The sequence below is a fragment of the Parasteatoda tepidariorum genome, chromosome 5 (assembly GCF_043381705.1).
Source record: "Parasteatoda tepidariorum isolate YZ-2023 chromosome 5, CAS_Ptep_4.0, whole genome shotgun sequence".
NCBI lineage: Eukaryota > Metazoa > Arthropoda > Arachnida > Araneae > Theridiidae > Parasteatoda > Parasteatoda tepidariorum.
In genome coordinates, this window is record NC_092208.1 from 54,870,765 (window position 1) to 54,893,066 (window position 22,302).

Consider the following 22,302-nt stretch of genomic DNA (forward strand, 5'->3'; position numbering starts at 1 on the left):
TATAAAAAAAAAAACGAAACTTTTAGAGAATCAGAGTTTTTGATAAAAAGGCTGAAATTCGAGAGACAAAAAAAATCTCATCCCTGTATAAAGGCCAACCAGTTTTATCCCAAGGAAATGATTTTTAGAGAAACTTCAGAGGGAGGAATAAGGACTTCAATAATTTCGCTCCGTGGAAAATTAAATTCCTCATAAAAATATTTTAACTTGTGCAAAAAAAAAATTTCAGTGGAAATTAGCGGGAAAAATCTGAAAAAAAAAAGCGGAAATCCGCGAAAGAATCTCATCCCTGCAAAAGACAAGTGAAACATCGCAAATTGTCTACCTACATTTGTTTAGAAATCAAAGGAGATATTTTTCATTTGTTACTAACATGAAGCCAAACTTTTAATTGAAAAACAAATTCATTATTCACATTAATTTTATAGGTAATTTTGATACATCTCAAGGAACCCTCAGGTTTCAGGTTTATGACCATCAGGTTTCAAAACGCTGATGCCCTGTGGCAGAATTTTTTTCGGGTTTTCTGCAACTAACTTCCCTAGAACTAATATTTTACTTTATGATACTTTTAATTACAGCAATTACTAATTTAAGATAACAGAAATGTTGTGTTCATAGAAGAAAGTATAGAACAAAAATTTTTAATTTTAAAAGTAATATTTTTTAATTCTAATATTATAGGAGATATTCTCGCAGTTTATAGGCGGAAAAATGCACTAATTATTTCCTCTTTCGAATTTTGTAAATCATTACACAAATTAAAATTCGTACATAATTTAATGATAAATAATTAAAATTTGCACATAAATTAAAAATCGCAAAATCTGTGCAGTAACTCCCAAAAAAAAGGATCACGAATCATGCGAATAGGACTCTTTAAAAAATAGATACTCAAGTGTGTCACGGGTAAGTCCCTCAAGTGTATGTAAAATATGATGTTCTTCAAAGAAAAAAAAATTCTGCAAAAAAATAAATAAAAGTAAAATAAAAACTAAAAAAAATTTTTTTTGAAAAATTATGCAAAGGAAAACCAAAAAATTTCCCCTTCCCAAATGAAAAATCTTTCAACAAAAAATTTAACGTTCTGCGACAATTCCGCCACGGGGGCTGATGTATAATAATAATCTTGCCACTTACCCGAACCACTGTGAATGCTCCCTTCTCTAACAAAGTTCTTGCAACTACTGTTGTTGTCATTTACGTAATTAAAGGGCATGGGTAAGAATCCTGGATTCTGTGGAATGTAGCTACCAGAATAAGGCAACTGATTTCCCCATGGGGAAGGACCAGAAGGAGGAGGCAAAGGTCCCAAAGTGTCACGATCAGCTTCACTCACAGAATCATCTTCATTTAGTTTCAGTGATGCAATATCTGGTTAAAAAAAGAACAACTATTAACAAATGCTATAAAAACAAATATAATTTATAATGTTATAGAAACATGTCCAAGATACATTCTGGTATTAAGCATTTCCAAATTTATAAAGATTTCGGAGAGTGACAGTACTTTTTTCGATCATGCATATGTAACATAATTAAGAACTTAACTGAAAGCACAAGAAATAAATCTTAACTATTTAACTGAAATGCTTTCTGGATAAGTTTGTGATCTTGGGAAGAAATAAAGTGACTGACATTTTTAAGCTCATGAGATAATCAAGATTGAAATCCTATCTTTTTTTGTGCGGAATTTTTTTACTAGTTCACAGCTTCTAAATTAATCAGAGTTTAAGATAAAAATATACATTGAGAGAGTAGCAAATTCGTCTACACATCAACTTTGTAAAAATTGACATTTGCATCATATTTCTCAAGCACTAATACAAGTATATATGCCATACCCAACTCTTTAGTGAATAACATTGGACAAAATGATTTACTGTCTGTTAAAGCGATTAAGTCCTATCCATAACTGATTCCCAGTCAACATTTTCTGTAAGTTCCGTGTTGAAACACTTTTTAAAATATAACAATCTGCAAGAAATTAACCCCTTAACTGCCGCGGGCGTATATATACGTCTCGGCCAGACGAAGCGTTAACTGCCGCAGGCGTATATATACGCTTTCCCGAAGTACGATGCTTTGCATTGCGCTGCTATAAATAGAACTACACCCCCTATTTCAGAATGCAGTAAAATGGCCTTGGAAGTGTTTGCTTCGCGATTGTATTACTAATTTCGGAGGAGGGGGAATGGGAAAAGGATGTTATGGAAAAGTGATATCGTATTAATCGCTTGTGTGTATTTATTTGAGTAAGATCGGGTTTATTCTTTTTTCGCTTTTGTTTCCCGTATGTATTTGGTGCTTTTTATTCTTTCCATCAACGTCTTCAAAGAAAAATGCATCGCGAAAATGTGCTGTTTGTTCAAGAAAAAAAATTCGTCGTGAATCCCGCTATCAGTGCGATGAATGTGATGTTGGTTTATGTGTCCAACCATGTTTCAGGATTTATCATACAACAGCTAAGTTTTAACATCTTTTATATTGTATTTTTATTATTTAATTTAAATTTTGTATTTTCTTTCTTTCCTTTTTCTTGTCTTGTAAAATTAAACTGTTTTTAAATTGCAAAGCGTGCATCATTTTCCCCCACCAAAACACCGTGTAAGAAAGTGCACTTGAGCGAAAAACGGTGGCACTGGGGAGTGAATCACGTTAATTTTACTCGGCAGTTAAGGGGTTAAGAACTACTTGTTTTTTAATCCAAACCCTTTTTTAGCAACCACTAATATTAAAACAAAAGTACATTTTTCACTTATTCACTATCTACAATCACAATTTGTTGTCTCACTTATATTTGCAACTGAAATTTGTGGCGGTAGAAAAGGCCCATCAGTTAAAAGGAAAAAATAATAAAAATTGAAAAGTTAAAGAAATAATACCTCGATATATATGAATATAAACATTGACTTACTAGAAGTTATATCTCCGAAGGTATAATAACATTGTTCAGAGAATGTTATTTTATTAACAGTATGACGAATGTAACCAGCTTTTAATAGAAGAGTAGCATATTTTTTTGCATCTTTTCGATCTTGAAAACCTTGGACGTGAGTAAACAGCCAGTCAACAACATCAGCACCTATAAAATTCAACAAAAAGCTATTTTAACATCATAAAAAATAACTATCATTCAAGTGGTCCAGTTTCATTTCTGGTATTTACAAAAAGGAGTTTTTAATAAGATTTTGCAATTAATATTTATTTAAAAAAAAGAAACATGGACTTCTTAGAGATGCAGCTTTAATTTTTATTGAATTAATCAGACCATTAATTTCACATAACTTTTGAGAAAGAATAAAAAGCAACATCATTGCACGAACCGTTTCATTAATTTATATAACTTTTATGATTGTCAAATATAATTTTATTAGTTTATTCTGTAAAAACATTTGTAAATTCTTGTTTATTATGTACAAAGCGTACTGGCTTTAAATTAAATTATTTCATTCAAATGAGACCAATTTGAAGTTTGGGAGATGATAATTGATAGATTTTTAAAGAATTTAAAAAACATTTTTTCGATAGCAATCAAACAGAATTTTTTTTTTTTGGCTAAACAGTGAAATTCTAAATATAACATACAAATTTATAAACATTCATAAAAATAATACACTTATTATTAGTAAATCTGAAATATTTTACTAAACATAATTTTTAACTTTGCTTACCAATAAATGAGTTAGGGATAAGAAGTTTCAGCCACATACGATCTTTAACTTCTAATCCAGATTCTGGATTTGTCATAGCTTTAACAATTGATAACATATCAGATTCCACAGTCAAAGAATTTTCTTGAAATGGTCCTGCATTGCAAAATTATCATTTAGACAATTATAATTAAAGATTAGTAAAAAGCAGATGGAAAAACTGGTTTTAATAACTCACTATCTGATTCTGGTATGGAGCTTGTAATTGATGAACTTGTTGATGTCAGAGTACTAACTGAGGGAGGCCGCAGTGGATAATCAGCAGCTATAAATAAAAGGTTAATTTTAGAAACATGCTAAAAAAACAAATTGCAACAAAATTTTGAATTTTATAACAATCATTGAACAGTTGACCCAACTAAGGGTTTAAGACTACCAATGTTCAACTCCGTAGCCTTGTAATTTTGAGCCAGATCAAGAAGACAAAGCAACTCCTGGATCAAGTATTGGGAGAAATTTGCCTTTATGGAGGACTTTTTGATGGAACTAACCCACATTTGCGTTACATGGATAAGAAAATCATGAAAAACCTCCCACGGTTGGCTTGACGACAACATGACTCTAACCCATGACCCGTCTACCACCGAGGATATTTTACGCTAGCACTGTGGTCAGTGCCTGCCGTGTGTGGAAATTCAAATCAACAAGTCATTGCTGGGATTGAACCCCGATTCACCTCACGGTGAGGAGAGTGCTCTGTCCCCTGAATGACTACGGCTCAATATTTTGAATTGAAATTATAACTTATTTTATGCTTATATGATGCGGTACACAATAACAACTAACTTGTTTACTAATAATAGTATGTCCTTCTTAGGCACTAAAGCTGGTTACCGGCCAAGGCCGCCTAAGTCAGTTTTATCCCATTAGATCTATTTGATGCTATATATTTCTCCAACTATCAACAACCAAGTCCTTTAACTGCTTCTCTAGTTTACCCAACCATCTTGTTCTAGGTCTTTTTCTTTTTCCCTCTGGTGTTTGGAAGGTTATTTTTTTAACAGGATTTTCATTGCCGTATCGAAATACATTTCCTAGCCACCTTATTAAAGAAATCTTGATCATTTTTACCATGTAAGGTTCTCTGTATTTTGATTGTAATTCATGGTTGTAACGAGTTCTTCGGATTCCGTTTTCTCTTACTGCATCAAAAATTTTATAATTATTTAATTTTAATAAAATAAATATTTTTCTCTCAAAATGTCATCAGTTTCTCTTTGTCTGCTTCCTTAATTGCCTATCAATTGCTGCCATATGAAATTTTTGGTTTCACTAGCGTGTTGTACAACTGTATTTTTCCCCACAACTTAAGCATTTGGTTTTATTAGAGCTTTAGATATTTTATTGGACTGAGATAGAATAAGATGGGAGTAAAACAAAACATAAATCTTACTGCCTCAAAACTTTGTGTTCTAGAAAACTGTGAAAATATTCCTTGATTATACACAGGAGTATTCTCATTAGATAAAATTACTCCAAAATATAATCACCTCTATTGTTTTTTTTCTTCATTTCAATGAAAATAGTGATAAGATTGCATATAAAGTAATTTAAACAATAAAATAAAAGTTAATATTTTGAGGAAACAGAAGCCCCTTCATTATTACCTTAAAAATAATCATAAGAGTTGATATTAAGACATTTAAAAATGATGCACCAGAAGATAATTTTTTCACTTGAGTCAGTGTTGTATTATTAATTTTTTTTAAAAAAATAATGTCAATGAATAATTTACAGTTTATCTTTTAAGTACCTACTTAAATAGTTTTTATGTAAAAATAAATGTCTACCACTTATTTTTACATAATTATTTAAACTAAAATATTTTGGCTTAAAAACAATTATATTTTTTCTTACATGTATAAAGCAAATCTTTAAAAAAAAAAATGGGGAATGGTAATTAACTTTTTCAGCTTATTCAGAAAAGGGATTTAATATGCAGGCAACAATTTTAAGAGAAAATTTTGTCCCTTATCACGACTTAAAAGAATACAAAAATTATTCAGAGGAAAATAAATACTTTTTTTTAAAGAGTAACCCTTCTAAAAGAGGATCAGTATAGGGGAAAAAAACTTGATTTTGCTCCAATTAATCATTATAAATAATTAGAAATAGTAAAGAACACAATATAAATATTATAATATATATATATAGACATAAATTTCTTGAACACAACGGGAAAGAAAGTCTTAATTAATCTCTTGAGCTGGCAATGAAGAATTTAAATATAAGTGTATAAGCGGTCATAAGAATTAAATTTCTTTTCTCGTGTGGATAACAGAAGTTGAAACAAACTCAGCTATAAGTTGGGAAGAATTGAAAGGTAAAACGAAAATAATTTATTTCAACAAAGTGTTTTACATAATGTTTTTATCATACTTATGCAGGTTCAAACATAATTTAGAGCTACATTTTAATAGATTAACCAGATTTCAGACATGAACAATTTTATGTTGCCCTCTCAAGAGTTTGGTCATTTGACAGTTTTACTCTAATAGCTTCAAGTCCGGAAATTTATAACAGTGTTTTTAAAAAAATCTTTAAAAGGCATTGTTATTTAAAAGCATAATGTTTAATTTCTGCAAATTTTTCCATTGCTTGCCATTTTTTTCCAATTAAAAATTGTTTTATTTGAACAACTTGAGAAATCTTTTTTTATTTTTTAAAGAAGAATTAGTTTTAGAGATTTTAATTACTGATCTAAATTCTTCAGATTTTTTGCTAAAACATATTCAAAATGGGTTTGGGTATAACTTAGGAGTAAGCAAGGTTTGCAGAGCAAACCAAATAAGAATGCAGAGAAATCTTCGTGGGTTGGGTACCAGTCGTGAGAAGCCTTCTAGAATAATATATATTTTAAACATTTTATTCCACATAAGTCAACAAATGAATGTGGTTTAAATCCAAATTCTTTGGCTTGTGGCATATACAATCGGATTTGACTGACTGATCTCTTATAACATTTGTAAAAACAGCAGTTTAAAATAAAACTTTATCAATGTTTGATTACTAGATTAAAAAAAAAAATCAAAGTAATAATAATAATGAGGAAAATATGTAAATTTACCTCTAGTTGCTTCAATATGAGCAACCCAAGCACCAGGATCAATTGGACGAACTGGTTCTGTTCTTGGTATTGTAAAATAACCAGTAGGATTTGGATCCCAACATTTAGCTACCACAAGTTTTATAGGACTAAAGGGGGAAAAAAGAATAAAAATGCAAAAAATATAGATAAAAAGAATGCATGTGAATAAAAATATAATATAATAAACTAAAATAATTATTACATGTACTGTGTATAAGCCAACTTTCCAAACTCCACACATTTTACGAAAATCAGAGTAATAAAGTTAAATATTCATTAGTTGTGAAATATTGATGCATTATAAACAAGATAGATACGAATAACTCTATTAATTTACCTTTTCAAAGACTATTTCTAATACATTGTATACAATTTATTTTGAATTTTCTCTATATTTCAATAAATATTTGCAGAAAATGATTTTTGGTTGTGTAAGCCAATTTATTTGATTTATATTTTGTTAGACACATTTTAAAAACAGAATGGGTCTTTGAAGTGACTAATTACGAGGGATGCCAGTTTTTCGCTACCATTTGAGTAACAGCACAATAACACTATTAGTTTCTCCTTCCACAATTTACTGCAATGACAATATTCACCTTTCACTTCACATAACTTTTCTGGAAGGTAAAAAAAAAAATAAACTGGTCTTATGACCATAATTTTTTTAAAAGTAAAGATGGTAATACCTCATTCCTCCAGCATCACTTCATCATTGCTTGCTGATAACTTGCATACTGAGCGATATGATAAATTATGTTACTTTTTCAATTTATCAATTCAATCATATAATGCTATAAATCTTTCCATGGAAGAATGTGCTTCAATAAAACATTCAACCAAAAAAATTTTTAAATTCTGCATATAAGGGAGAAGTTTATATATTTAACTTTTTTAGCATCTTTTCCTAAAATGTTTATTTTGTATGTGTGACTACTAGCATTACATGAGAATTATGATCTAAGAGTTGGGAGAAAGAATATTCAAAATGTCAGTATTTCAGAGAAATAGTATTAGAGGGTGTTTTAAATATCATGATTTTTTTTTCAGTATTGATATACGAAATAAAAAAGGTGACTAAGAAAAAAACAAAAAACAATAAAAGCGAGAAATATACATTCATGAGTAACTTTACATGAGTTCTACTGCATGTATATCAAAAAGTTCAAAACTTAGTAAAAAAGTATGGTCTCATAAGATTTTTTACCCAGGCTTTTGTACAGCTTCTCTCAAAACTCTAACTGCATCATCGTTACTCATATTTTCAAAATTTATATCGTTTACTTGAAGTATCATATCTCCAGGCTCAATTCTTCCATCCAGTGCAACAGCTCCACTGAAAATTAAGTATTGTTTAATGAAAGTTCTACTGCAAAAGATTTTTTTATGAATAATTTCATAAAAATGGCATCAGAAACCTCACCCTTTCATTATTGAGCCAACATAAATGCCACCATCACCACCTTTGTTTGATTGTCCAACGATACTAATACCAAGGAAATTTACAGTGTCTGAAAAAATAAATTGCAAATTTAATCACTTACATTACGTTTATACACAACTATAAATCAACAATATTATATATTTGAAAATTTTATAAATCTTATAAAAATACATTCATATAAGTATATTAATTTTAAACTAATAGGTATAGTTAAGGCATTCATAAAGTTATAAATATGTTCATAATATAGATTTATGTCAGTATTTTAAGATAAATAGTAACTTCTTACCTAGATTTAAGGTAACAGTTATAATATTCAAGGACATAGTTGAATCAGTGATGCTGCTGATGGATGAGGTCTGCAAAATATATTTTAAAAAGCCCAATGATGTTACAAATATTAAAATGTTATAAAAAAAAAAGTAAAGAAAGAATTAGGTCTAATAAAAAACCTTTTAATTGTTGCTTCATAATAAAAACAATGATACAAATCAGTTTTTTTAAAAAAACAAATAGCTAAATAGAAAACAAAACAAAAATCGATCCTCATTTTTGAAAGAAAATTTTAACACCAGAAAATTCGATAAATTTTTTTACATAATCATATTTATTAGAAAAATGTGATGATAAAAGAATAACATTCATTATAAATGTCTTTTTCCATTTTTTAATAAAAAAAAAAGGAAAAAAAAAAGAGAAACAGAAAATGAAATGTTTTTATTTTTTAAAATAAATCTTTAATGTGATAAAAGAAATTCACAGCTTTTTTGTTACCAGCTATCTGTCTTCCGCACTGGTAAAAAGTAACAATAAAAGAATAAAATCTATTATAAAATGTTCCATTAAAATGCCATGCTATATTAATAATAATAATAAAAAAAAATTAAAAAAAAAAAAACAGTAAAAATGAAACAACGAAATCTTTTTCTCAATTCTTAAAACAAAAGTGTTGAATATAATATGTTAGCCTAAATAAAATAATCAAGTTTTATTTCTTAAAATCTCGCTCCCTTCCAGAACAATTCCCTACTTCAAAAAAGTTTTCTCACTGCATTATCTATTTAGAAATCAATTAATTTTGGTTTTTTATTGTTTTCTTATAAATGTTGAACTCTTGTATTAGATGTATAAAAACTCTCGCCATTCTTGTTATGTTTCGATAAAGTTGCTTAAGTTACGCCAATAAGAGCATATTGTTTAGTCTACATAGAAATTGTGGCATTTCTCACCAAAAAAGTTCTCCCTAAATAATTTGAAAAATGTTGGTAGTAATTATATTGCCACAAGCTCCTTCAATTGTACTAAATCTAGTTACACCACTTCAGCATGGTGCAGCAAAGAAATTATTTTTTTGACATGTTCCAAGATAATTCACAATGTAGCAGAAATTTTTGAATAAAGCATAAAGAAATTTTACTCTTATATTATAGCACTTTTCAAATTGTTAAAATTTTCAAACAAGTTTGGGTTCATTATCAGTAATTTAAAAGTAACATGCATTAAATTAAAATGGAGTACATAAGTAAATTATGAACTTTTGATTTATTGTGAAAGTGCCCTAATACATTTTGATGAGGAGTTTACTTCCTTTTCGTCATATTCTGATCTTATAAACTAGTAGTTCTATTAACAATTTTTATAATTGAAAAAGACATATTTTAAAATTTTCAATAGTAAGAAATCTGGTTAAGTTTTTAGCAACTATGGTTTTACATCTTTTATAATCATTGAGATTCTTTAAAATAATGGCAGTAAATGTGATTTTTACATTTTACACTACGGTTAACACATTTTAAGAACATTTAAAAAATATTTCAAATATGGCATTTAACCTTTGATCTATGAGCATATTTAGAAAAAAATAGTTTGAAAATTCAAAAACCACTGTTTATAATATACTTCATGCAAATACTATACATGTACATTTCAAACTATGAGGTCAATCAGTTTTTAAATTATGTAAGTTGAACAATTATAATTTATTTACAAACAGAAATAAAAATTTGTCAATCAGTCAAAATTATTTTGAAGCAGCTTTTTCTAACAAAGTTATAGAAATAGTGTCTTATAGAAATATTTTAAGACTATAATTTTCTACAAGAGCATTTTTTACAGTTAAAATATGCTCAAATTTAATATTAAAACTTTCTTTCCAAATAACTTGCAACTAAATTTGAAAATTTTTCATAAGAAATAAGACTTTTAAAACTCATACATGGTAGTAATAATTTTCATCATTAAGGTTAAGATTTTTACTTTTTATACTATATTTTTTTTAAAAAATAGTCATTATTTTTATTTTGATATAAGTCAATATAAAAAATATTTTAATGCATCTAAATTAATAATGTTACATTACCCGACTCATAGGAGGCATTCTATGCCTACGCCGCCTTCTTCGATGTCTAGGATGAATTCGAGAAACACTACTTTCTTCTGTAGTAGTAGATATTCTAAAAATAACAAAAAATAAGTATAATTTATTAAAAAAATCTTTAATTATATGCCTTTAAATTTTCTTTAGTAATAAATACATATCTTTGTAATACTGTTTAATACAATACAAAATAAATTAATAGATTATATTGGTTTGAGAGCAAATTTTAGTGTTAAATTTTAAGTTTCAAAAAATAAATAAAAAATATGAAATAAAGACAAATATAAATTAAATTAAATAAAAATATTTATATACAGACAACTCCAAAAAAATATTCTATGAATAATTCAAAATTTAAGTAGTAATTTAAATATACACTACAAAGTAAAAATTGCTTACACAAGTAATAAATAGATTTAAAAGGCTGTAGCATTTATTAAAAAGTAAATTAAAACTATTTAAACATGCTTTTGCATACATATTAATTTCTTAAATATTTCCAGAATTTTTTTTCTTAACAAAGAAATTTAATTATTAACATATAAAAATGATTTTCTTTTTTTAATGTTTAAGCATCTGGTACATTTGATATGAGACTAAAGTGCATCATAAAACAAAAAAATTCAATTATAACAGTGAAATAATACCTGCTAGTTGTTTCCTCTTCAGAATCTAAAAAACTAGTACTCTCTATATCACTGGTCATCATTGAGGAAGACTCATACCCATGACCACTTCTATGTCTAGGATGAGCATGGGGGTGATTAGATTTGCTATGGCCATTGATTCTAGTTGATGGGCATCCACATGGAACTAAAAGAAACACATTAGATTGAAACACTTGAGAGACACAGATTTTTTGCTTCAGTGATTTCGGATTAGCCAAAGGAAATTGTGCAATTAGTATCTTAATTTACCAATCTAAACATTACCATACACTATTATTAATATTTTAATTTAAAACGAAAATTAACCATTAACTAATATCAAAATATATGAATTTTAGTAAAATGAAAAATATACATATTGAAAAGGAATAAATAGATGGAAATTAAAAATAATTAGTTAAACATTTCTTTTTTAGCACTACAAATACATAAGGAATTTTCACTAAATTATTAATAAACATTATTTAATCTTTAAAGACATAGTTTAAGAATTATTAATGGCCCCAATTCCTTGTTAATTGCCTTAAAAATAAATCTCAAACTTGAACATAATCCCTCATTTATATATCAGGAAAAACTCAGCATAACTTTAAAAAAATTATGTGAACACAAAGAAATTGATCATGGAAATATACAGAAGAAGGGAATAAATACTAACAGTTTTCTTAATTTCTTTAAAAATACATAATTTCCATAAAAAGTGTCCAAATGTTTAAATGATATTTCAATATTTTATGGAACTTTTCAAGATTTTTCAATAAAATATATTTTTTACTTCATGATATTTTTAAAAAACAGCTCAATTGTTTAAAAGTTTCCCTAGAGATGCACAAGGTTGTTTACAAGTACTTCTATAAGAGGAACATATGAACATGATAAAAAAAAAAATATATATGTTTAAAATAAAAAAATCTTTAACACAGAGATAAGGAAATAGTGAATTTAACACAAAGATATTGAAGCCAACACTATAAATGTAAGTTGTGCACCATTCTCACTAAATATTTAGTAACTTATTCTAATTTGCTTCAGTAAATTTTAATGAAAATTCAATGCACATTATATTAATCTAATTTAGCAGTACAAGACAGTAAAGAGACTACTTATGATGTATTTCCAAATACAGATGGTTATGACAATATCATTTTGCTGAATTTAAGTCATGACAAAAAACATTGGTACAGTAAAACAATGCAGAACTGTAATAGCTTGAAGAAATAACTTTAGAAACAAGCAATTGAGAAGAAGAACTTTAGAAACGAGCTGTTACAAATATAATCTCTTTGAATTATCACTGTATTATAATTTTCAGGAGAGCTGTATTATCTTTTTTTTCTCTACCTGATCTGTAACAATTTCAGCAAGAAAGCTATACTGAGAAAAACTTTTATGAAGAGGACCAAAAGCTTAACATAGAAAAGCTTGATCTTACGTTTTCAATGGTATAAGAGTGATATCATTGTTGTTGCAGAGTTAGGAACTTCACAAATTAAAATTCTTTTCATCTGGTATTAGTTGTTAGCCAATCATAAGAATGAACCATTATATATCACTTACACTAGTGAGTGTAACTAATGTAAAAAAAGAAGGAAGGTTAATAAAAATACTATGGGGGGGGGGGAGGCTCATGTTTACTGTCCACACCAGCCCCAGATGCTCCGATCACGAAACAATCTCTATTTAAGAAATTTTCCATTTTAGATCAATCTACTGCTTTTAACTAATCTAGAGTACAAAACATGAAATCAAAACAAGGCAAGTTACTAAAAGTTATCAAAATAAAAAAGTATGACTAAAATTTTTTTTTACCATGATCATCATGAAAGTGCTTGTCCCTGTGCTTGATGGGGCGATGCATGTGAGAATGGAGATCTAAATAAATGAATAAAAAATTTATTTAATGCTCTTCTGAAAATCAAAAGAAAGCTTATATTTTGAAATAGAAAAGTTTTACCTTTTCTGGAACTAATGACGGACTCAGTTTCTGTACACGTATCCCCTAAGTCTCGATGGTCTATTACAGGAGCACTGAAAAAATTTATTCACTTAGAACATTTTTAAAGTCAAACGATTTCCCAATTATCTGAGAGCTAGAGTTCATTTTTAATTTGGAAAAAAAAAAAAAAAAAAAAAAAAAAAAAAAAAAAAAAAAAAAAAAANAAAAAAAAAAAAAAAAAAAAAAAAAAAAAAAAAAAAAAAAAAAAAAATAGCACAGGAAAAATGAGAAATATTAAAAATATAAGATTATTGAAAGAAATTTGTAACTTCTAATTATTTTTTGCTTAAATGCAAATAAATAACAGTCCCAGATATAATAATCTTTTATAATTTCCCAGAAAAAGAAACTATATTAAGTTGAAAAGTTATTAAAGCACTATATTAATTTGTTTCACAAAATAGAAGTTTAATTTAAAGCAAAGGATAATGCAATAAAATTTTTCTTTTATCTCTTCTGTACCAAAACACTCAAGAAATGACAAACTGAAGTCAATAAAATTAGAATCTTATCATTATTAACAGTGTGATAATAGAGCAATCAGTTTCTTTATTATTTGCTTTTAACTTTTACTACTTTTTTAATTACTTTTTATTGTTTTCGTAGCAGGGAAAAATTGTGTTTTCTTTTCCCTTCCTTGTTTTCCTACAAAACAAAATTATGGAAACTGGTTCAGTTTGTGCAACACATGCAAGATCATCAAATGTTTAATATCAATCTTTTCAAAGAGTCGATAAATAAATAAAGCATAGAAAACAGTGCTTTGACATGCCAGCTTGTGCATTCTAACATGTTAAATATTCCTAAAATCATAAAGGACGCCCAAGAAATAAGATGTGACACGTCCTCTTATGGGACAAAAAATTTCTTATTCTATTTTAATCAATATATGAAACATTTTTAATGTGAATATTAATGGACAGAAATTGAAAATTCATATTTTAAATAGTAACTCACTTTTTATAAGAAGGGCCCAGAAACATGGAATTCCTGAATTTCAAGCGAATCCAAAACTTACGAATTTCAACGCAAAATTTTTGATTTATTTAAATATTTTTTTGACCAGGAGATTTAAATGTAATTGTAAACAAATAATAACAATAAAACAGTAATTCCTAAAGGAAGTGAATTTTCATCACACATATTTTCTGGAGTTAAATGGAATCAAACACCAGCTTAAAACATTTAAAATGCTATTTTATTTAACACTTACTGATAAAAAAAATAAATGAAAAAAAACCCACTTATTTCAGAGCATTCTCTTCAAAAACAATATTTACATGCATTTTATAGAAACAAACAATAATTTTTATAACTACTCCCTAGGGATAAAGGGAGAGTAGAAAACTTTGACTGTAGGAAGTTCTTTTAAATACATTATTGTAAGAAAACAATTGGACTACATAGAATAGTTATGTTTCAAAATGTATCTATACGGATCCAAAGTTAGAAGTATTATAAATGCAATTTAAGTTTCACTAAAATAAAACTAAAAGATTTTCAAAGCAAAAAAAATTTTTTTTTACTTAGCTCAACTAAAATAGACAAAAATATTTCAATTTTATATAAATATTTTAATAATAATTAAAATATCTTTAAATCAGAAAATAATAAGGATAAGTCAGATTTTAAAATTAACAATTAATTTATTAAATCAATCAATTAGGCAATATCAATTAGAAATTAACTTACTGAAAAGAGGGAGGACGACTGTCCCCTATTCCAACTGTTCTTTCAAGTGGTAATCTTAATTCTGATCTTTGAGACATAGTGTCAGTACACTGAGACGTACTATCAGATAAACTACTCCCTTCTGCAGTAACCAACTGAAACAAATTTTTTTATTTTTTATTATGGTAATAACATTAAAAAAATACGAAATAAGAGTTTGAGGTTAATATATTTACCCAGGATACAACTCGTCCCCCACAACATGGCAACTTTGCATTTTCATCGCTGATTTCCTCCTTCACAACACTGGAATCATAATATTTGTCATAATGCAGTATTAGTTTAAAAATGTCAAGCATTAATTATTACGCATTTTTTTGTTAAATTACAAGATAGTAAACTTCTGGCAAGATTTGTTATTGCATAACTATTTTGCCATAGTTTTCAAAGTAATAGAAATCTTTTGTTGAGGCATAATTAAAAAACAAAGTTTGAGTTATTGCTGTAATAGGAAGCATTGATAATGAACAATAACCATTGACTTCTTGAAAAAATTAGATACTAAAAAAAATAGATAAATGCTCTTCGTAATTTACAAAAGCTCCAGTACTTCAATAGCTGGCACAAAAATCTATAGAATATGTTGCATTTATGTTATCGGAATGAGCTAAAATAATTTCACTTTCTCAGAAAGTAATTCATATATTAAACTTTAACACAGCATATAATATTGATAAGCTGACGCTAAATGAAAATGTACATAATAATTCATAATTACAGGGCTGCCACAGAAGAAAATGAACAAAATAGTTGTTTTCAGTACACTAAAGCATGAAAATAGCTGTCGAAAACTATGAAAATAGTTGCCTAAATAAGAAATTTTTCTCTGAAAAATATGACTAAAATTTTATTAAATCACTTAATTATCATATACTATATCCATTTGGTCAAGTTGGTGGCCAATAGGATACTTTTTACATAAAAGCCAAAAATAATTGCAAATAGCCACATTTTAGTCGCCTGTGGCAATTGTGATATTTAGTTCAAATCACAAATTCCCGATTTTTTGAGGCTAGTTCTCTTTAAACTACCAATTGAATCAATTTTAAAGTAGGAAAAAAGTTGAAATCAAATCTGTATATTAAAAGATTTTAAAGTCCTCCTTTCCCCTATTTTTTGTTCTAAGAATAGAAAAAAAAATGAACTAAAAATATCTGACATAAAATAACTATTTACCCAAAATCATCATCCATGGATTTAAAGAAGAACTTATAATTTGGTCTATTTAACACATTTTTGAAGTCACCCAATGTAACTCGGTCAGGAGGCACAGATAACTTCACTAAATATGGAGTATCTTCATCATCAATATGATAGATAATCTTAGTCTCCTCTGCCATAGTGAATAAGCTTCTAAAAATGTAAAATAAAGGTTAAAATAGTTACAAGAAATTAATTACTAAATTTGAAACAAAGTTCACTAAAGTTTTTATACTAAAATCAAGTTAATTATTCTTACACTAACATAAAATCCATCTCTTGAAACTTCTGAAATCATTTGTATTTATTGGTTCAATTTATTATTATTGATTACATTTACTATGATGAACTATATATTAACTGAATTTCTTAGAATGGAGTGAAACAAAAAGTAAATAATTAATAGATCAGCATTAACATCAAATAATCATGTACCAAACTTGAAGACGTATGTATGACACACGATAATTGGAGAAAAAAAAATTTTAAATTTTTTTTTGTAATTATTCATTGCTCTTCTTTGTGAGTTTACATTAAATAATAAAATTTTTAGAAGTTTACTTCAACAAAAGAAAGATGAACTATAGTTATTATCATTCTGCGATGGAAATGATGCTGCCGATTACGTCTAACTCAAGATTGTCAAAATTTACCACTATCAAGCAATTTACTCAGACATTTGGCACATTGGATCGCAATTTAATTTTTATGTCTACAGAAACACATTTCAAAACAGTAACCATAAAAAAATCAAATATATAGCTTCAGATAATTTTTAAACTACTAATGTGGCGACATTCCCTCACATTGCTTACTTAACATTTTGAGACAACATCGATCAGATAAATAAAGAATATGCAATACATCTTAGTATGGAGTATAAAATCATCTGCTACACCTAAGAAAGGTATGGAGATCTCCACTAAATGGGTTGAAGGCTCTGTATGGCCAATTCACAAAAAAGATAAACTAGAATAAGAAAATTACAGAGGCATTACCTTACCGAAGATCACATTTAAAATATTCTCCAACATCTTATCCAATTGTCTTATGTCACAGAAATTATTGGATCACACCAATGTGAATTTATGAGAGGAAGATCCACTTTAGATCAAATACACACGTTTAGATTTTTTTGATTAATTTATACAGATTCTGGTGCATGTCGATGTCACTAAACAACATTGGTGGAACAAAACAGAATATAATTGAAACCTTTGCTCCTCTTGAGAAAGTCACTATAGACTTAACAATCAACGAAACAAAATATTTCAATCTCAATCATTGTAGCATAATGTATAAGATGGCTTGGACACTTACAAAGATTAAAAAGTCCCAAATACAGTAGGGAACTGATTATCCGGAACGATCGGGACCATCGCTATTCCAGATAACTGATCTTTCCGGTTTTCTGAATCGCTACAAAAAGCCGTTTTTTTTTACTGTTAAACCCAACTAAAAAAAACAAAATTTGGAAATAATCTTAAAAAGAAGAAAAAACGATGAAGTAACACACTAATGATTATTTCCAAAATGATGGTAAGGTTAACATCTTTCAAAATAGAAAGAAAAATCCTATGAGAAAAAAGATTATTTATTTATTTTTTTTTAAAAATGGCGGGAAAATTTATCGAATTTCGTTTCGGTTTTCTGATTTCCGGATAACGGGTTCTGTACTGTACTGTTAGAAAACTGATTTTTAGCACCAGGAAAAGAGGTCACCCAACCATGAGGTGGTTGAACAAAGTAGAAAAAAAATCTTGGTGTGTTAGGTATCAGAAGTAGGCGGACAGTAGCCTCTTTTTAGATATAGGCAGCGATTGTGGAAGCTGACTAGGACGGCCTTTGCCAGTTCCAGGCTATAGCAGATGCTCCTTGCAGATTGCAGAGCAACTTGCTCCGGTTTGTAAAAAATATATATATTCTAGTGGTTACAAAGTATGAGTTATTTTTAGTTCAGTATTTTTCATTTTAAGTTATTTTATTCACCACTACATATCAAAATATATGAAGGGCAACTTTAGTGCAATTATTTCATGTTGACAGTTTTAAAGATCAGGCGTAATGATCCTTATTCGAAAGTTTTACTATTTAATTCACAACCAATTTATTAAGTTTTTTGAAGAGAATGGAACAGTTGGAAGCCCTACTACAATGCCAAAAGGAGAAGCAATAAAATTCTGTTTCAGAGCGGTAAGCTAGCAAACAGCACTGGTGTTATATTTTAAAAAAAAAAAAAAAAATAGTCCATAATTTAATTTATAACAGTGCTTTATGTTAAAACACATGAGAAATATTTATTTTTTAAATGTCTCCCCCAAACAGATTGGTGAAATTTTTTGAATGATTTTTAGTATTAAAAATTTCCCCATGCAGCAACTGTCATAAAATTTAAGACTGACATAACTTTTCTTTTATTATAATGGATTGGACAACAATTAATAAAATTAAATCTTCAATTAAAGAAAAAAGTACTTTACAAAAATCCCTTGAGTCTGAAATAATTAGGAATGAAAAGTAGAGGCCTGAGCAAGTTTTAATACCAAGTGCCTTAAGTGTAATACATGTATCTGAATAAAATTAGTATTGCTTACAATTATTGGACTCCAAAATAATTTGGTCAGCTGAAGATTTCTTTAGTGGATTTCATTTGAAGTTTTACAATCTACAAAGAAATAAAACAAATGAACTTAGTTTGATATATGTATCTTCGTGATACAATTTGGAAGAAAAACACACTCACAAATATGTTAAACAAACATACAGTTGTTTTGGTTCTGATATGAAGAATTTTTACAATTGTTCTTATTTATATTTAGCCAAAACAGAAACTTGCAGTTCAATATTCTACTTATTACTAAACATTTAAGAAATTAAACAGCTAACAATTTTCAATATCAATTATATTCCTTCTACAAGGGAAAGAGTGAACCAAATTTTTTAAAAGAAAGCAACAGGTAGTATTTAGAGCTTTCAAAGCTTGGAATGAATTAAGTTTTGTTATTAAATGATAAGGGAGAATTCTGTGATATAAAGCTAGTGAAAAGTACAAACATATTTCAAATATATTTAGAAATAATAATTGTACTTTAATCACTCGAAATTGATGCAAAACTCTACTATAAAAAAGATACAAATTTGAAAAAAAGTTCACACACCAAATAAAACTTTTTAAAAAATGAATGATACAAGCTTATAAGCAAAAATTTTTTTCAAAGGAAAGATTGAAAAAAGTGTTAACTGTATCAAATCATGAAAAAATAAGGTCGGGGGGGGGGGGGGAGTTAAGAGGGTATAAGTTACAAAACATCTATTTTATCCCTTTAAGCTGAGATAATTTATTTAATATTTTTAGAGACTGAGATTGCAACAAGCATTTTCCTTCAGTTCTCGAAACTGATAAAAAAAATTTGAATGATAGCAAACTATCTGCTTATGATCAACTTATAAAGTATGTTAGTTTAAGCTTTTTTCTAATATCATTAAACTGTCAAAAACTTTTAACTTTAGTTAAAACTGTTAGAGGGACTTCTAATGAACAGATCTACTTATAATTTTAAGAATAAATCTCAAAATTCTCTTTCATAAGATTATCTTCTGAGGGGGGCATATGGTTAATAATTGGGTATATGGTTAGACTTAGCTAAGTGCTGTATAACAGGGATATCTTTTTTAATTCTGCATTAGCTTTAATAAGCATTTAATGCTCAATATTTTATAATAAAATAGATAAAATTAATTTACTTGTTTGATTATAGCCATAGTAATTCCAATGCTGCAAACATTTCTTTCAAATTTTATTTTTTAAAGAGAAGAATGATAAAGGGAATAACAATAAAACAGACGTAATATAATTAAAAATATTACCCAAATAATATAATGGTACAACTTAATGAGCATATTGAAGTATATAGATAAGATTTCATGCAAGTTTCTGTTTTCCTATGGCAGTTTTTTCATGGAAAACAAAACAATTTTCTTAAAGTAACTAAATTCTATAAAAATACATGCCTGCTATAAATAGTAAAACACTTTAAATTACCTCTATAGATATTATTTATATACTCTCATTTATATTCCAAATAAACCAAAAACTAATACACTTTTCTTGATTTATGACGAAATTATGTAGAGTTCAGCAAAATATATTGCATCTGTAGTGAAATAAATTTTGATAGCCAGGAGTATTAACCTTTTAATTTAAGAATACAAAAATATTTATTTTTCGAAATTTTCTTTAAATATAATCATAACACATTTAAGAGAATTTTCACTTCTAAAACAATTACGTATATTTTCTAGTAAAATATATACTAATTTTAGAACTTTACACCACTTTGGGGTAAAGTAGGTATATCAAAATATGTTGAAAACCAAACAAATACAATAGATAAGGTATGCTTCAAATTTCTATATAGTGCAGTGGCAGAATAATAGCCAAGTCTTGGCAACTTCCCGGCAGCGGCCTATGAGAAACATCTCAGGAAGGGACCAACTCAAAAGGTATAACTCATAGCCACCCCTGAGAAAACATCTACACTTTTATTTTAAAACTTAAATTTGCATGTTTAAAATTTATTTGGCACCTTGGTGACTGTAGTTGATGCGACAGATATATCCCATATTTAATCCATATGAATCCGATGTATATAAAATGCAGCAAAATTTTCAGTAAAATAAATTTAATGGTTTGGTCTTTTAGCCTTCTGCAAAAGCTTTTAGTACCCACTTTACCCGATTGTAAAATTCTATTATGTGTATAAATTCTGTACTAAAATTTCATCACATCAAGCACTTAAAAATATATTTATTTTTTAAACATTTACTCTGATAAATTAAAAAACTTATTAACTAAAATTATAAATATGACTATTGAGGTAAATAATATATAATCCAAGGTTGGCATTATGTCAGGAAGAAACCTATTTATTCCAGAAAACCAGAAGAAACTGGACAAACTTTAAACTTTGTGTAACCATTTATTTAAATTTGATTATTAAAATTAGATTTTCTACTTAACAGTATTGCATTTGAATATAAATAATAGTGTGCTATTTATTAGTAACTGTGTATACAATACATGATTCATAGTCCTGTTCATGACATTTGTATATTCAGTAGAATTAAAAAATTTGTTCAATATTTTAACAGTTCATTTAATTAAATAATTAGGTTTTATTTTACTCAATTGCGTGTGTCAAGAATATTTCACTTTCTGAAGAAAGCCATTTACTCTAGTTTTCTTTTCAATTTTTGATATTTAGTTTTAATTTATTTAGAATTAATAATAAATAATTTTGAAATTGATACTATTATTTAAACACAAACAAGATTACAAAAACTGGGTTCATATTTTTATTTAAAAAAAGTTTCTTTCAATTGAATTCGAAGAAACCTATTTCTACTGGAGCAGTTTTATCCACTGAGGTGGAAATTTATGATACAATCTCACAAATTATGCATTCAATCTCTCATAATATCAAAACTAAAGCAGGAATAACCTTTTAAAAAAAAAGGTAAAATACTTGTAAACTACAATATTTCAGAGAGTTGTGTCTAAAGTATTAGGTTCTCACAAACCAGGATAGTGATTATAGCTAATTACAATATATCTAACGCTGTAAAAGATTTAGGATAAATAACTACTGTCGTCAACGATCATATTTTTTCAGTCATAAAAATCAATTCATAACTGAAGCAAATTATATGTCAACCATTATTTACTTTCTAAATTAAAAACAGTACACATAAATGGACGAGGTTTCGTTTCTGGCCTACTAATCCAGAATGCCCGAAAACATACCGCACTCACATTAGTTTTTCAAGTTCAAGAGCAGATATCAAGCTATATTAATAATTATACATAGCTTTCTTTTCAAAACTGCATGTTTTATAAACAATTATACATCAATTTATTTTTATATCTATTTATAAACTCTTCTTTTGACAGCTTTTTAATTTATCATGTCGACTACTACAACAACAGCCAAGTGACGTCACAAACTACTCACGGATAGTATTGCCAATCATAATTTGTTTATTTAATATTAAAATCAAAAAGTAATACAGTTTACAAATATGCTGAT

General features: G+C 27.6%; 1 protein-coding gene across 6 annotated transcripts in view; it reads right to left on the reverse strand.

Annotated features, from left to right (window-relative positions):
• LOC107456922 (Segment polarity protein dishevelled) overlaps positions 1-22,227 on the reverse strand; it is a 25,346-nt gene extending 3,119 nt beyond the window's left edge. For 2 of the 6 annotated variants that reach the window (XM_071181467.1, XM_016074926.4), the window contains exons 1-17: positions 22,020-22,225; positions 18,811-18,881; positions 16,193-16,369; positions 15,193-15,262; positions 14,978-15,111; positions 13,244-13,317; positions 13,099-13,161; positions 11,269-11,434; positions 10,604-10,697; positions 8,534-8,603; positions 8,224-8,311; positions 8,008-8,136; positions 6,780-6,907; positions 3,891-3,977; positions 3,674-3,808; positions 2,917-3,084; positions 1,141-1,374 (exon numbers count right to left, since the gene is read on the reverse strand). In XM_071181467.1, the coding sequence (XP_071037568.1) occupies positions 1,141-1,374; positions 2,917-3,084; positions 3,674-3,808; positions 3,891-3,977; positions 6,780-6,907; positions 8,008-8,136; positions 8,224-8,311; positions 8,534-8,603; positions 10,604-10,697; positions 11,269-11,434; positions 13,099-13,161; positions 13,244-13,317; positions 14,978-15,111; positions 15,193-15,262; positions 16,193-16,356 (1,804 nt within the window). In that variant the 5' untranslated portion in view covers positions 16,357-16,369; positions 18,811-18,881; positions 22,020-22,225. Of the gene's footprint in view, positions 1-1,140; positions 1,375-2,916; positions 3,085-3,673; positions 3,809-3,890; positions 3,978-6,779; positions 6,908-8,007; positions 8,137-8,223; positions 8,312-8,533; positions 8,604-10,603; positions 10,698-11,268; positions 11,435-13,098; positions 13,162-13,243; positions 13,318-14,977; positions 15,112-15,192; positions 15,263-16,192; positions 16,370-18,810; positions 18,882-21,940 lie in introns of all 6 variants that reach the window. The other 4 variants (XM_043044363.2, XM_016074916.4, XM_016074907.4 and 1 more) reach the window with 4 other exon arrangements.
• Between the last annotated feature and the right edge of the window lie 75 nt (positions 22,228-22,302).